General features: G+C 37.8%; 1 protein-coding gene across 1 annotated transcript; it reads right to left on the reverse strand.

Annotated features, from left to right (window-relative positions):
• Window positions 1–63: 63 nt before the first annotated feature.
• Window positions 64–16338, reverse strand: FAM169A (family with sequence similarity 169 member A). The gene is made up of 12 exons (XM_032212706.1): window positions 16204–16338; window positions 14313–14412; window positions 13341–13426; window positions 12470–12641; window positions 10170–10349; window positions 9216–9344; window positions 8323–8438; window positions 6856–6910; window positions 6231–6351; window positions 5435–5600; window positions 5102–5317; window positions 64–4477 (listed from the first exon to the last, which is right to left on the reverse strand). Exons 1-12 carry the CDS (start codon window positions 16336–16338, stop codon window positions 3992–3994), a joined length of 1962 nt encoding a protein of 653 aa, XP_032068597.1. The 3' UTR covers window positions 64–3991.
• Between the last annotated feature and the right edge of the window lie 682 nt (window positions 16339–17020).

Consider the following 17020-nt stretch of genomic DNA (forward strand, 5'->3'; position numbering starts at 1 on the left):
TATTTTAAATAGACTTCCAAAACCTGAACTTATCTTAGAAAACAGAATATCTGTATTTCTTGTTTCTTGCATATAGTAACATCCTTTACTGTCAGTTTTTCCAGTATTAAGAAAGGAGGGTACGTATGGACAAGTAATAGCCGAAACTAATTTTCTGTGCCAGATTTCACATACATAGAACACAAGTTGAAATTTAAGAATATTCCAGCTTGCTAAATATCAAGGAGCATCTTTGTAGTGAGAAAGCATATTCATAGTATATTGGAGATCATTAGTTTCAGTGAAAATTATCAAGGCATGCAAAAAATTCTTAACCTGGGAATGTGTGGGTGACTGAACTGTAACCTCATTTTATATTAAAACATTTCCTGTATTAGCCCCTAGTGCATACCATCTTCACATTCTAAGATTTTTAGTTGAAGTGTTTTTTTCTTATATATAGTCAAATGTTAATGAAGCTCTGAAGTTACTATGTTTGCTGCTATCAATGTAGAATCAGAACTCCCTCCAAGAGCAAATGTGGTTATCTTATTGCCCTTTCCTCTGTAATCTGGGATTAGTGTAATCCTATCACCGTTGCAGTTTCCCAAATCTTCAGAATACAAGGAGGGTTGACCTACTCAAGATTGGATAGGTTAAGATCAAAAGCCTGGAATATTAATAACACAGATTAGTAGGCCAATTATTGAACTGCATTTCTACCAGTAATGTTACTGCAACCAATCTTAACCCTTTTTCATGCCCAGTATGTATAACAACACATTACATTATATTAATTACATTTTGTGATCAAGAGACTAGGGTTCTCTTTTCTACTGCTTTTCTACTTGCCACACATTTCAAATGTTGTATTATGGGTAGACTTTTGCTGCATATAATATCTCAGTCATTCAAAACTTGGTGGAGCAAAGTTTTTATTGAACCTAAGGGATCAGATTTCCCAGCTACAATGTAAAAATCTTATCACTGATCTCTTTTTCTATTGACCTACCATGTCTAGTTAGGTTCCATCAAGTTATATTGGGCCATGGATGTCTGGATAAATGCTCATCCATCCTGACTAAAGAAAGGAATTTTTCAAGCTAGTAAGTACTATAAGAAAATTACAAATGTAAGTTTAACCAATTAGAAACAATACACAGTATAAGGGAGAAACAACATATTAATTTAAGAAAGAATTGTATTAAAATGTTTTATCAACAATACAACTCATGAATGAAGGCAAGCACGTGTGTCCCAGGTTAATGTTGCAGGATCCAATGAAGATCAGTCACTAGGACCAGAGGTTTGGAACCCATTTCAAGAAAAACCTCTGGTCCCAGTGACCGACCCACATTTGACCCTGCAACAATACTACTCTTCAGATAATTTCCTTAAAAGCAGAGGCTGTAATGATGATGAAAAATGAATGTGGTACTGCAAGTTTACACTGCATTACAATTTCATGACTAAGTGATGTGCATAAACAAAAATAAACCACAACATTTCTATTGAGCTAAAAGGTAAACATTTTATTAAATTTATGTAGAAGAGATTTCTACATACTTCATGCAATAGGTACAGTAAAACAGTTCATGAAATCATACCTGAAAATAATATGTGCATGAAATGTAAAATACACCTCGACACTGGAAGCAGTAAGAACCTGAATAAATGATGAGATCCTAGAAAACTACAGTTAAAAACAAAGTTGAGTTCACACACTACTTTATAAAACTAAAAACAGATGAATAATACTGCTTTTTAATTTTGTACAGTATCTTTTTCACTTCTGCTATGAACTTTTTTCAAAACCAGGTCTTTTGTTCTTTGCAGGCCCAATAATCATTTTCACCTATTTAAGCTAAACAATATAATAATCCTTTTGAGAACATGTTCCTTTGTGAAGCTGCACATTTTAATTTCGCTTTACAAATTTGTTTTTAACTAATTTCTCAGCATAATTTAAGTGTTTTACTTCAATAACTGCTGCAATGTAAAAAAGTTACAAGACGATAGTTGATAAGACACCAATAGCATATTACTGAAGCAAGGTTACTTAATTCCAGTGGGGGGGGGGACAAGTTTTTGTTACATAATACATATAAATATTTGCTATCATAACAAATCAGAATTGAATTTAATTCTTCCAGACCTTGCCACGGGCATTGCACATTTTTATAAACAAAATGTGTTCCAAGAGAGATTTTTGAATAATTTCAGCTAGTCGGTTGCTTTCTGCAGAAAGTTTTTTTTACTTGTGCATACAAGGGAAAATATCTTTTGGTTTATAGACAAAACAATGAAAAAATTTTCTGGGGTGACCACAGATGTCAAAATGACCTTTCCTTAAGATTTTATAACTGAATATCCTAAAAAAGTTAAGGTCAGCTCTCATGAAAGAAGTAACTTTGCAATTAAATGTTATATAGACCCAATTGAATTTACAGATTGAGAATATTTTTATATTTAAATGTACAAGTCAAATTTATGATTTGGGAAAAACACTGATTTAAAACACATTTAGTATAGTATTAAATCACCATCAATCCAGAAGCCATAATAGAAATACACACTTAACCACTTCACAAAATATTGTTTTGTTTTACAGAAGAGAATTATCAAGCCCCTTGGCCCCTTATCTGCCTCAATACAACTAACATAGCTATGGTTCCTTTCAAAAACTGTTATCTAACCTTGTCCATCTCGAAAAACTCAGCACTAAGTAGCAAAAAAACTGCCCTAATCTTAAATTGTCAAAATGTCTTATTTTATCCCCCCCCCAAAAAAGGGGGGGGAGTACAAGATACAAGCTTCTTTATGCGCTTCATAGAAAGTGTTTAAATTAGAACCAAGATTTCTGCACAAATTCTAATACATGATATACAAAATGTACACTGGTAAAAAAATGTGTATCTTGCTGAAAATCCAAACAACGTGGCAATTCCATAAACCTCAAAGCCAAAACTTCTCATGACACCCTTTAAAATAAAAACAAAAACCCAGCATCTCTACGTCAAGATGAGTTATTTTTTTAAAAAAGCAATCAGCTGATCTATTACTGAGAAGCCTGAGAACTTATACAGCTAGGAGTCACAGCAGACCAATTCTGAAGAGAGTAAAATGAACACTTTGACATATTTTCAAATGAATATTTTTACTAGCATATACTGAAACTAAAGACTGAATATGCGTCAAACCAACAACTGAATCTGTCCAACTGCTAATACTTTGAAAACGATAACCGTAAGTTTTTATGATGGTCTAATCTACAATTACTCTGAAAGAGTTCACTTTACTATGTATATATTAGGTTTATTCACTGGCAAAATAATCAGGAGTACTTCAATACAAATTTTAAGATTCAGGTTTAGCTAGGATCATATAATCTTGGTTTTTTTTTAACGTGGGTAAATAGTATCCATAGAAAAGTTGAAGGGTATTTTAAACTAGCACAAATAATATCAAGTATTTTATATTTCTGTTTAAAACAGGCTTGTAAATTTACTACAAAATAACAGTAAAAGGATTTGGGGGGGAAAACTGTAATTATATATACCTATCCCTGATAAGCTTGAAAAAGCATCAAGGTGTGCAATTACCGTAACCATTTCAGGATGAAGAAAATGCCTGACACCTCACAAATTATGTGTTATTGTACACGAGGAAGTTCAAATAACCACCTGAGGCAGCTTAACAATACAATTGCATCTGTTTGGACTTTCAACATCTCCAAAATAAATGGTTTATAGTTACCGTCCCCATTTTAACTTCTGGTGTCTTTATGATTATTGTTTAGCAAAAGTAGACATTTACTTCCATGTCAATTCGGTTCCTTTTATGTAGTGGTTAAACAACAAAATAAGTAACAGACTATAAAAAACTGGGAATGATTCCAGTATTTAAACACATGTGTATCCTAAAGTGGTGTGTAATTTTACAGCTTTTTCTGTGAAGAAAGTAACACAATGAAAATAGCAATCATTCCCACTTAGATTGACCACAATTCTGTTCAAATTAGTTTTCCTTTTTTCTTAGGTGGGCCTTTGTATCCTTTAGCCTTTCTTCGTAAGGTCCGCCTGTCTACTACAGGCACCTCAATTTCTGCTTCTTCTGAACTGCTGTCAGCAGCTCTCTCAGACACTCGTTCAGCTGACTCTTCAGACTGTTCATCCATTTGGTTCTTTTGTCCCTCAGAATGTTGTTGGTAAGAGATGTCCTCCAATTCCACCATCATCAGAGCCCCCTGACCCAGATTAATGGGGGCTTCTGGTGAGTCCGATCCGCCCTCTTCGCTTTGCTCTTCCAAGGAAGAGGTTGTGTTGGGAGAGACATTTTCAGAAATGGCATCTTCTGGAGCTTCACCTGCTACTGAGTTTGAAAGACCGTTATTAGAAGATTCTTTTTCTGCTGCTGAAACAGGATCGGCATTTCCTCTTTTCCTTTGTGTAACCTGCTCCTCTTCTGCTGGCAGCTCAGAATCTGCGAAATTCTCTACCTTAGGAAGGAAGGAAGCACCACTGTAAGTCAAATATTACGTACAAAACTCTTAAGAAATGTTATATCATAGATGTTGCTTTTAATCCAAAGAATACTTCTTTACTTTATTCATTCTCACAATGCTTCTGGCATAGATTTCTATTAAAATATGTTATCTAAAATGTTCACTTTTAGATGACCTGAAAAATCAGGTAATAGTAAAGATGACACAAGTATGAAGTCTCCATATAAAAGCCAGCATGCATGAAGAAGCAGAGATGGACAGAAGCAGTCGTTTTCAAATGGAATTGTTACATGTTGGGTAAACTGAAATGCAAACACTGTTTCATTTGTTAAAGCAGGACATTTTCCAAATGAACTTCCATTCAACATACTGCAACGTTTAAAATGAATACATAAGAAGAAACACACATGAAATAACTACAACAAGAAAAGTGAAGAGAGACAAGGAAAACAGTAATAAAGATACTCCCCCCCCAAAAAAAATACTGCAACTTAAATAAGAACTTAAAATTCAAAGTATTGGAAGAACAAAATAAAATCCATTGCCTGGTATTAAAAGCTATTAAATTAAAGGCCCGGTGTAAAATAGTCTGAAAATATAGTTTTAACATTCCCTCACCTTATCTGAAATATTGTCATCACTGTCTTCAGTGGATTTCCCTGAAGAATCAAGGATTAGTGGGACAAGTAGAGTTAAAGTTGTTTCTTCTGAACTGTCTGATTGTAACTTTGACTCCCCATCCAGAACTTCATTTGTTGTTGATCCTTCAGTCACTATTGATACCTTGATAGCATTTTCCATTATCTCCCCATTAATTGGCTCTATATCTGTTTCCTAAAAAAAAAAATCACATGAGCAATGGTGTGTGATCTTATGGAATACAGCTGTCACAGAGGGAAGATTAAAAATACTAGTAATAAATAATCTGTACTTTTAAAGATATCATCGTACCTCTCTATCATCTTGCTTCTCTGATGGAATACACTGCTGGAGTGTTTCTTGGACTGATTGTTTTGAATTCTCCACTAACTTTTCCTGCTCCCTGTCCATTACTTTTTCTTCCATCTCATCTATCAATTCTTCTGAATGTTCAGATACATGAGTACTAGGATCCAATCTATGCAACAGGCGAAACAATAAATATACATATAAAACAGCCAACAGCAACTGAGCAATACTGAAATGCACACAATGTGATTTTTAGGACTATATTAAGTTACATATATTATTTACTGGCAAAGAACAATTGTTGGCACCTTCAGATCTGCTGGGTTATTCAAGCACACAGGAAAAATACTGGGAACAAATTATTTGGAGATCAGGAAATCCAAAAAAGCTATTTTGCAACACAACACTGACAATACCTACCTAATGTCTTCCATCCTCAACTTGGGATGGGTTATGACTTATAGTCATCACAGGTGAAATATCACATCTAATATTTAAACTTTCTTTTATTCTTACCAATCCTGAGCTCTTTGTAACATCTTTCCTGGTGAAGATTTCTGGAGAACTTTAAAACTTGCAAGACTGTTTTTTATTACTTTGATTGAACTTGATAAAAGGTATTGCCCTGCTACTGATGCTAGGTTTCATGCAGTTTTACAGTCAGTTCCTGAATTTCACAGATTAACAGTAATAAATATATATTATTCAGTGTGAAATGACATACTGTCTTTCTGGTCAAATATGTATAAGGCCTATTCAGATATTTTTTCATTTGTACTTGTATTGAATCACATACTACCTGTTTCCTGATGTTTGAGAAGTATTTACATCTTCAGTTTCAGAAACTTCGGGTTCTTGCATTCTTTTCCCCAACTTTGGACGTTTCAGATGATTGCTTCGTGATCGAGTAGGAACAAGTTCTGGAGAAGAAAAAACCACCTCAAAACTTAATTTTGTATACAAATAATACCAAAATATATGACAAATTCAAAATATATAATTGCTTTAACAATGTGTTACTAATGACTAGGAGCTATTCACAGTCCAGCTGTCTCCAGCCTTATAGCAATGACATGGAACCTTACTATTGGTTTGAATTTTTCCATCCATATTCTGAAGTTTTCTGCAGTTATAGAATCTAAATAAATTTGTGTTTCTTTGTGTGTGTGTGTGTGTGTGTGTGTATGTGTGTGTGTGTGTGTGTGTGTGTGTGTGTAGAGAGAGGGAGAACGAACCCAAATTGTGGAGTTTGGGAGTAGGGAAAAGATAAATGAATATTTTATAAAACACACACAAATAATTGAGGGCTCCTCAATTAATAAGTTTCCTTTTGAAGTACTTCCTCTAATCATAGGCATTCATGAACAAAGTGAATAATAGACGAAGAATATTTTCCAAAAAAGATGCAATACTGCATTTTTTACCTTCAGAGGTACCTTCGTATACATCAAAGCCATCTTTATTTGTATGGACATCAACCTAAAAACAGGAAGAGTTACCATCAGTTTATAAATCCATAACATAAACCCAAAACTCTTTAAAGTAAACCATTACTAAAGATTTCTTCCATTCATTCAGTTACATATCCATACTGATTTTTACTTTATTAAACAAAACATCAATATAAAAAGTTAAAATGAATATGGAATTTAAAGAGAGAAGAAAAAGTTTTTAAAAAACCTTGGAAATTTAACATATATGAGAGAACTGAAGGAGAAATTCAAAATGTTTAAAACTATATTCCACCAAAACCCTCATCTGTACAGCCCGAGATAATCTATTAGGAAAACATTGTTAATATAGCTAAATGAGGTTCAATCTTTTTTCCTGTATGGTTTTTATAGATTTCAATGGTGGGGAGAATTAAAACTTTGATCTCATTTTTACTGCTAAAAATTGAAAAATCACACCTATAAAATTACAATTTCCGAATGATTTTTGACAGTTTAATTTGGAGAAATGTCACACACTGCTGAAACCTGATTAAAGTCAGGATACACTTTCAATTGTCTTCTGCCTTTTTCTGCTGGCTTATTGTGGCCCGCAAACGGCCAGCGGAGCTGGTGGCAGATTCAGACAGTGAGGAAGTTGGGGAGGAACACGGGCCAGTCCTGGAGTCTGGGGAAGGCTCTGAGGAATACTCTGCGTCAGAAGCAGAGATTGAGCCAGGGCCGTCTGACAGTTATCAGCTGCCTTTGGAGGTAGGCATCAGTGAGGCAGATGAACCACTGGAGCCTGTTCCCAGTGTGTGCATACGCAGAGTTGCCAGATGAGGGAACAGCTAAGGAATAAGGGTCAACTTGGGAGTAAAGCCACAAGTGGACAGTGAATGGCCCCTCCCATAGGGAATAAAAGAGGACCAAAAGGGGAGGGGTATTTGCAGGAGACAATTTGTTCATTCCTGCATTCTTGCCAAGTATTGCAGAGTCTGAAAGATATAAGCCTGGCCACTGTCCAAGCCTGATAAAGGTCGTTAATTATGAACTATTTTGAATAGTCGGGGCTTTGCTGGAGAGGAATTCACTGTAACTTAAATAAAAGGGGTTTATCGGGACTCGGACTCGGCTTTGTGCTGCTGGGTAAGCCTAGGTCAGAACACTGCTTACCACAATCTGAGGCTTTCTTTGTAGCCCGTAAAAAGAAGCAGCACTAAACATGACTGCTTCAAGTCTAATTCCAAATGTATACTTTATTTACACAAGAATATTATAAACTCTCGGGAGTGGACAAAGCAATGCAAGTTAAATTGGATATTGTAAGAGGTTTCCCATTTTTCTACTTCAGTAAAAACATTAAGAATTTTGAAAAGGCAAATTTAACAAAATCATAGGCATACATATAGATCACAGAGCGGGTACTAAATAATTAAAAGGAAGCTATTTTATACCTACACTTAAGTGTGCTTCACTGGGGTCAACTGCCTGTTCATGCGATGGGCTGTTATCTGTGGAAGAGTGCAGAAACCGTTCCTCATTCTGGGAAGTGTTCGCTTCTATTTGCAAGGCTTCTTGTTCATAGGGGAAAACAAATAAAAATGCAACCATTACAAAATATTATCCCCCCATATATGTTGATACTATTTTCTGCCTTTTTCTGTGGGCAGACTTAAGAATACCAAAAGAGTAGGCCCTATTTACTTTTCCACTAGAACCATTACAGAAACCCCCATTTGGTCAACTACACAAAGGTGTACAATAGTCCTTACAGGCACAGAACTCTGAGTCCATGTGGAGGGCCAGAATGGGACAACTCCAGAGGTGGATTTCTGCCGGTTTGCCCCAGATCGGGTGAACCGGTAATGGCAGCAGTGGGAGGCTACGGCCGGACGCCCGGACGCTTCTGCGCATGCACAACTGTCCCGCAAGTGCACGCACATGCGGGAAATCGGTAGTAAAATAAATTGAAACCCACCATTGGACAATTCGCCATGGTCCCTTGCCATGGGACAATTCTCTACAGAACAATTCACTGGAGTTGCAGTGCAACTCACTGTGGGTTCCCGAGGCAAGTTGTCCCATTGTGAGTTAGCCACAGCAAGTTGTCGTAGACCTGGAAGCTGAGACTTTTTATGGTAGCACAATAATCTTCCACCTACGAATCTACTCTGGTTCCCTTGCCCCAAACAATCTTCCTTCAGTTCCACAACTTGGTTTGTAAGGAAGTTTCTTTTTGCTGATCTTAAAAACCAGATACCTTTCCAGAACCTCGGGAAAACACTCACAGGCTAGTGAAAATTCTCAGTCTCTATTTTTGCCTAATTGCATTATATGTTAATACCTCCTACCTTTGAGTTGTAAACTTTCTCTCTGCAAAACAGTAGCAATAGGTGTTCGCTGGTGCCAGTGGCCTATGCCTTCAATTTCCCACAGAAGGTCACGATCCCCTGGATACCTTTCAAAGTACTTCTGGCAAGCTGAGAGCAAGATAAATAGAACTCATTCAGTAAACCATCCAGATTTGTTTTTATTTTATTTTACAAGCTTCCCACTCTCTCCCCCCAAATATGGCAACACTTTTATTTTACCATTTGCTTTAAATGGAGCATTGAAAACACATAATCGTGTCACAAACAGAAGCACAAGAGCACTTTGCAGTTTGTAGAGAACAGGTACATACAGTACACCTATCCTAGTTGCGTAGAACCGTTTCAAAAGCCACATATAGCTCTTGGACTGCTAAATGTTTGCCTTGCCTAATATACCAATGAAAGGAGTGCTCAGTATAAGCAATTCAATACCTAGGACAGTGTTGGCTAACTTTTTCAGCACCAAGTGCCAAAATGGGAGCGCGTGCACGCAGGTGGGGGAGCACCAGAAACTGGAAGACCAGTTAAAGCTGAACTGGTCTTCCGGTTTCTGGTGTACATGTTCTGCACAACATGCGAAGACCAGCTGGCATGTGCGTGCCAGAACCCAGAAGAGCAATGGGCAATGGCTGGCGTGCCCAGAGAGATGGCTCTGTGTGCCACTTCCAGCATGCATGGCATAGGTTTGCCATCACGGACCTAGGATGTTAAAACTCAGGAAATCCTTTTAAAATGTTCTTTCAGATTACAGGCCTCACCTAAATTTCTCAGATATTTGTTTCTTGCGTGTATGAGGATGGACTTGAAGCTAAAATAAGTGATAATAGCAAGAATGCAGAGAAATATGTTCTGATAACTGAGATATGCAATATCCATTCAGAATATCAAACTCTATTCCTAAATTTCAAACAGTGAACATTCTGAAGGTCTTACCAGTTCGCATGAAAGATGTCAGAGGGAAACGCAAACCAAGGGCATCTTCAGTGAAAGAATCCACAAAATCTTCCAGCATCAGAAGGCCAAAGTCCTTACTTTGATGTTTCTTCCTCACAAACATTGTGTCCAGAACAGGAAGCTGGTAGCTCTGAGTAAGAAAGGCACTACAAATGCTCCCTGCAAACGCAACAGCCAATTCTAATTAGCATTTCAGAATACCTACCTACATACATACATACATACCTGAGGCATTTTATTTCCCTCAAATAAGTTTTCAAATAGGGCTCTGGGCAACAATAAAATGCATAAAATCCATATAAGCTTTTAAACTTTAAAAGACTGATTAAAATATGTTTTTGAACCTTAATAACAATAGTTGGCTCCATGGTATTGGCCATGCAATCAATCACCCTGCTTTAAAGTCCATCACATTATTTTAGATCATTATTAGGAGATCTTTTGTCCTTTCCACTGGACCTGTCCTGATTATTGTGCATGTAACTGAAGCAAAATTCAATAACAGTTTGTAGGCATAATGAGCCTATTAGTTTTTAACTGGCTCTTCACATCCTTCAAATTAGAATAAGCTAAAAGATCAGATTATGCATTATGAAATCATAGTCTGGTTTGGGTTTTTTTAAATCTCTTTTTATATACAGGAACAAAATCTTAGTCTTCGCTAAACTTTGTCAAGAATCAGGAAGGGGAGGAGGATGTTATCTTCTTATTCCTACCATAGCTACTACAGACCAGGCCTTATCAGACTGATGACATGAATGCAGATGTCAACCCTAAATACAATCAGGGTTGGCAAACTAAGGAGCAAGTAGTATGAAAGCAGCCTACTATGGAGATTGATCCTCACTGATCCAGCCTGCAAGTAACAAAGGAGCAGGTTAGGCAAAACTGCTCTCTCCTAATAGGAACATACAATTCCAAAAATAGGCAAATCACCCTCTAACCTGTCTAAAAATTCTGAACGAAATTATTCAAGAAGGTCCAAATATCAGCAACTAAAACAAAAGAATCCCTTGCCATCTGCTTTTTACCTTCCCCCAAGGTTTGGCAAGTCATGGCAGAAGGGAGGGCCATCTGGCCAAATATCAAGTTTCTAAGAGCTGTCAAGGCCATATAATTTGTTGCACTTGGCAACTGATTTCCTTAGAAATTAAGAGAAGGGGGGAGGGAGGGAGGGGGAGAAAGAGAGAGAACAAGCAGTCATTACTAATTCACCAAGGTTCTTTAGACATTCATTACATGGCCTTGTTAAAACTATTGCAATTTTAAACTGAACAAAGGAGGGTTTTTTCTGCTTACAATAAGAAAGAAGAAAGGGAAGTCTGCATTGAAGCCCTCAATTAAAATAGATTAAAGTCCATGTGAGAATAGCAATAAAGGAACCAAGACACTTAGTGATCTGTTCTATCTCTTAGCAATCTGTAAAGACAGGGAAATGAGCCTATAACTTTAAATAGGATTTAATTTACGATGTCAAGAATTAGCAAAAGAGTTTGGTGACATCAATGTCGCTCAACTGCATTTAAATCTGGGTAAGTAGATTTGAGATCTGAGGAGGTAACCCTGGCTTAATCTGTAAGGATTTAATTTCCTTCTCTAATTTCTTTTTTATTGATTTCCAACTTTGAGTGTCCATATTGAGAAGTGAAATAAACTTATATTCTCATAATATGCATAATGCTACCAGCATACCTCAGTATCTGAACCAACATGACTAATCACAGATACAGTGCTGAGAAGCTTGACATCAATGCTCTGGGTGTAAAATAATGAATGGAAGCCCAAAACCTTCCATAAACCTCTGTCAGATTGTATGACAAATGCTATATCAATGCACAGCTGTAGTAAAAGCTTGGGTTGGAGCCAATAAAATGAAACTCATCAAGATAGATGTAAACATTTTTTTTCTGAATTAGAAAATTTGAAGGATGACCTTTTCCCATATATTTTATGTTGTTATAAAGATGTTTCCTAGGTTCCTAGAACTGTGTGATTTCTATAAAGGCAAATTTACAAGTTTATGCTACCTTCTTGGATAGGTTCATAAGCAGTTCACCAACAGCAGTAATCACCATCATCATAACTAATAACCACAACCAGCTCGTAAGGAATGTTCTTGTCTGTGTCACACTGAATGGGTAAAAATGTCCCTTGCCATTTCCAAAATAAAAATAGAAGGGAATTGTGGACATAGACTAGTTCTTTGCAAGTGACGTTAAAAGATGGGCTTATTTTTTGCCTCACATTAAATTACTTTTTTATTGAAAGAATAGTCTTACCTGGCAGTTTAATAGAATAAAAACCAATAGCCATTCCTTTCTTCCACAGAATTTTTGCATAATCATGGCTACCATGGCAAAGGAACGGGACCTCGTTTTTCTCAATTTCTTGTTTACGATAAATTATTCTGTTGAGCACATAAAGGACCACTCTCTCCCCAATTGATTTCGCCTACAAAAACACATATGAATTAGTAAACATAGCCAGAAGTCTCATATAGTTAAAATCCACATTTATACTTCCAAAAGAATGAAAGTAGAATGGGGTTTTATTTTTGATTACGGTTTTAGCTATTAGTTAATTTGCTTACATTTCTAAAGCACCTCAAACAGTTTAGGAGAAAGTAGATATACATGTCTATTAATAAAATAAAAATGAGGAGTGGATAAAAACCTAGTAGGGCACTACTATAATATGAACTTGATTGAAAGTGGCTCAAAAGTGAGGATACAGTGACTAGAAAGAAAACATAAATCCTATAATGTTGGGATAGGAATGCTAATTCTTCAGAGCTCGGAATTCATTGAAATAAAATAATTTGAGTGAAGTTGTCTTGGATTATACAGTAAAACAACAATAAACCCACAGCTGAACCGCAAAACCCAGCAGCCCTAGACACCATGATCAATTATGAGAGATGCTAGAAATAAAAAACAATTGCAGTCATAAATCCTTATTTGAGGCATTGTCCATATTATAAACTACTCATCACTACAAGTCAAAATGCTTGACACAGTTTAACTGTATACACAGGCAATTCTATTCAAAGTAATCAGACTCCACACTTGAATAAGCCAGATATTTCTTTTATTTATGTTAAGCTTTAGATTTCATTATCAAACACTTTACTACAAGTACAACTTTATTTACCCGTAGGAGTCCTTCTCTAGAAGGAGATGATGTTCTCAAAATATCATCGATAGTCCACCATTGATCAGCCAGAAACAAGGCAACAGCTCAAAGAGGAAAAGAATGTAAAGTAAGAATGTGTTCAGTCTTTCAATTCTAATTATGCCTAGTAAATATCATTGGTTGTAGAGATTTATATTTCACATTAGTGTTATTCTTAATGATAATACTTAATACGTGTACAGTACATGCATTTCTTAGAAATCTGGGATTGGTCCCATTTTAGAAGTAGTCACTTCCCAGCTAAGTTATCCCATCATATGCTCATTTTCAAAAGATATGTGGGTTCTACATGCAAGAGACTTCTTCTGAACAGAATAGCATATTGGGTTCCACCTCAACTTCTAAATTATCAAACTTAAAGAAACTACTTATTTGAATAAGTAACTATAGTACATACTTGAACCAAAGGAAGCCCTCATCAACTATCAGTCCCTAATTAAAATTAAGGAAAGGTATATACACCAGGAAAAATGACAGTACTATGATAGCAACGAAATGGCAACCAATGACAGTCTGGTCTTGTAAGAACAAATCACAATTAACCATAGATTCACACGATTTACTTTTTTCATGTACAAGGAGAACATTCAGGAAAACCCTAAATCTTCAATTCCAGGCTTATATTCACTGAAATTACCTGTTAAATCAAAGCTTGATTGAACAGGTAATTTCAAAATGATTGAATCAGATCTGATTTAATGATTCAATCTATGATTGAATCAAGTCTTTCAAACATTATAAAACTGGAAGGGAGAAGCTATTCGCACCAAAAGGCTCTTTGCCCAGTTTCAACTGCATCCCCGTTTTATCATGATTTCTACAGTATTTCTAAAACTTTCTTATCAAAAGCAACATACAACATGGGAACTGAAAAAAATAATAACTCAGATCAAAATGCTACATTGTTACAATTCAAAATGTAAGAGAAACCTGCAAGTGAATCCTCTGGTGCAAATAAAGCAAGGACTTTGTGTCTTTCTTCTCCGCCGTAAAGGGGGACAAAGCCTACAGTTGACAAACAAATTGGAATCTGAGAGAGAGAGAAAAAGTTCATCATTGTTAATTCTATTCATTTGGATCAGTGGGGGGGTTTCAAAAATTTTCACCACCGCTTTAGTGGGTATGGCTAGTGGGGGGATGTGACTGAGTGGGCGTGGCCAACTTGACATCACTAATGCACACGCAGTCACATGCCTCCCAGCCAAGCGACGCCCACCGAACCGATGGTGAAAAATTTTGGGACTTTTTTTTTTTTAATTATAATTTTTAAAAAAATTGGGACTTTTTGACACTTTTTTGGGGGGGGGGGAACCCAGCTGGCCTGCCTCAGTACGCCAGCCATCAGAGGCGAGAAGAGACACTCCTCCCGTGGCCGTCGCAGAAGCCACCCGGGCAAACAGCTCCCCACCTCCCCAGGCCAGCCCGCAGCTCACGCCAGACCAAGGCCGCAACCCGCTCTCTTTGTCTGCCCAGCTGGCAGCAGCACCGGTGAGGCCACCGGCTCTCAAAGAGGCAGCTAAGTGCACCTATTTCAGAAAACTGAATTCGTAAGCTACTTAAAATTGATCCTTCTTTAACTGTTTCCCCCTCACTCATTCTGTCTCCTACGTGGGATTTGGAACAGGGCATCAAAGCAGCCCCTTTTCTGCCTCAACGCTCATTCATAGGATACCTAAAACTACTAAGAAGAGTCCAGGCACCCAGAGATTCTGCAGCACTGGTCTGAAGACACATGGGTTGGGCTAGGATACCATGCAAGCTTAAAATATATGGCTGATTTATAATGCAAATCCATTCCAGTGTGGTTAGCCTGAGGTTTGGTGCCTTGACACAAACCTCAAACAATTGAGTTAATCCTGTGTAAATCAAAGCTGAGAGGACCACATCACTGATGAAGCACATGTTCTCCATTACCATATTTGACCCAAAAATGGGTTCAGGGGTCTTCCCCAGGGAAGGGATAGAGCTTTCCTCCTTATCACCAAATTGCCAGATTGTCCCTCCCACACTTTCAGCGTGCTCCACTCCTCCATGCAAGGGTACATGAGCACAATCGGAGTTGCCGAGGCAGGTGGGAGGGAGGAGCCCCCCTGGCATATGGGGGGTGTGTGCTCCTTTCCTCAGCAGTCATGTTCTTACCTCTAGGTGGCTATGCCGGCTGTGTCCTTAAGGCAGCGCCCTTTGGAGCTCCCTTCATGGAGGTAGGGTTTAAAAAGCAGATAGGGAACAGGAAGGGCTATCGTGGGCTATGGGAAAGGTGCTGCTCTGCGCCTTCTGATCTTTCTCGGGCATGGAGAAAAGCAACTCTGTGAAGGGACTGAGTTTGATGCTGAACCTGGATGCCAAGAGACTTCTTTTCCATCCAACTGCTGGCCACAGGGCGGCGAAAAGTCCTCCATCACTGCCGCCATGCACAGCTTTCTTCTCACCAGCTAGAGGACTTTTTCAGCACCCTGCAGCCAGTGGCTGGGTAGAAAAGAAGCCTCTGATCCTCCGGCACTCAAAGCGGCGGCTGAGAGGGTTCTTTGCCAACCAGCCACTTCCCAGCTCCGGTCAGCTTGCCATCCGAAGAATGCGTCAGGTGGGCGAACGAGTGGTGAGCGGCGAGCGGGAGACCAGTTTGGGAGCGTGGCCAGCCTACTATCCCTACCAGTTTGCCAACCCAGGTCCCTTTACCACTACCAGGTGCACCCGAACCAGTGCGAACCAGTAGGAACCCACCTCTGATTTTGATCTGTGAATTGCTGACACAGTACATTCTTGAACCAAGAGACATTAAAGAAAGAGACTCATGCCCTGAAATCGCTGATTCCAATCTCACCTTGATATTATCAACAAGAGAGAGATATTCTGGATTTTCTGGATCTCCACATCTAAGTTCAGATAGATAATCCTCTCCAGAACTCTCCAGATCTTCATGACTGTAGTTATCCAGGAGATCCACAGGGAAGGCCATCCCTTTGGGAGAGTCCACAAACACATACATAATTATTACCGTAATCATTTCATCTTAGGAATCCATATGGAATTTTAAAAAGTTATATGTACATCAGAGTAGCCCTCCCCAAATTGATAGTCTCCAGATGTTTAGGAATTGTAACATATTTAGCAATTACAGGTTAGGTTTGAAACTTAGTTCCAACACATCCTCAAGGTGCGAAATTGGAGAAAACTACTTATAAGTTAAAAAGAAAACTGTATACCATTCCACTCATTTTTGTACCCACTCAGAACATGTTATCTAAAGTATTCATACAGCAGCTCATGAGGATATACATGTAGTCCTCAGTTTACAAAAGTAATTGGGACTGGAATGAACATTGCTAAGCAACATGATCATAAAACACATCATGTTACCTGATAATAAAACACATTACGTTAGGGACAGGAGTTTCAACAGTGTTGGTTACAATCATTAAGCGAGGATATCACATGATTAACATCCGACTTCCTGCCAGCTTCCCCACTAACTTTGATTGTGGAAAGCCAGCAGGGAATGTCAGAAATTGCAATCATACAACCATGGGAATGCTGTGATAGCTAGAACTAGTCATAAGTCTGCTCATTCAGCACTACTGCCTTTTTGAACAGTCACTGAATGAATGGACATAAGCCAAGGACTATCTATGCCAAAGAAG

This window comes from Thamnophis elegans, chromosome 3, assembly GCF_009769535.1.
Source record: "Thamnophis elegans isolate rThaEle1 chromosome 3, rThaEle1.pri, whole genome shotgun sequence".
NCBI lineage: Eukaryota > Metazoa > Chordata > Lepidosauria > Squamata > Colubridae > Thamnophis > Thamnophis elegans.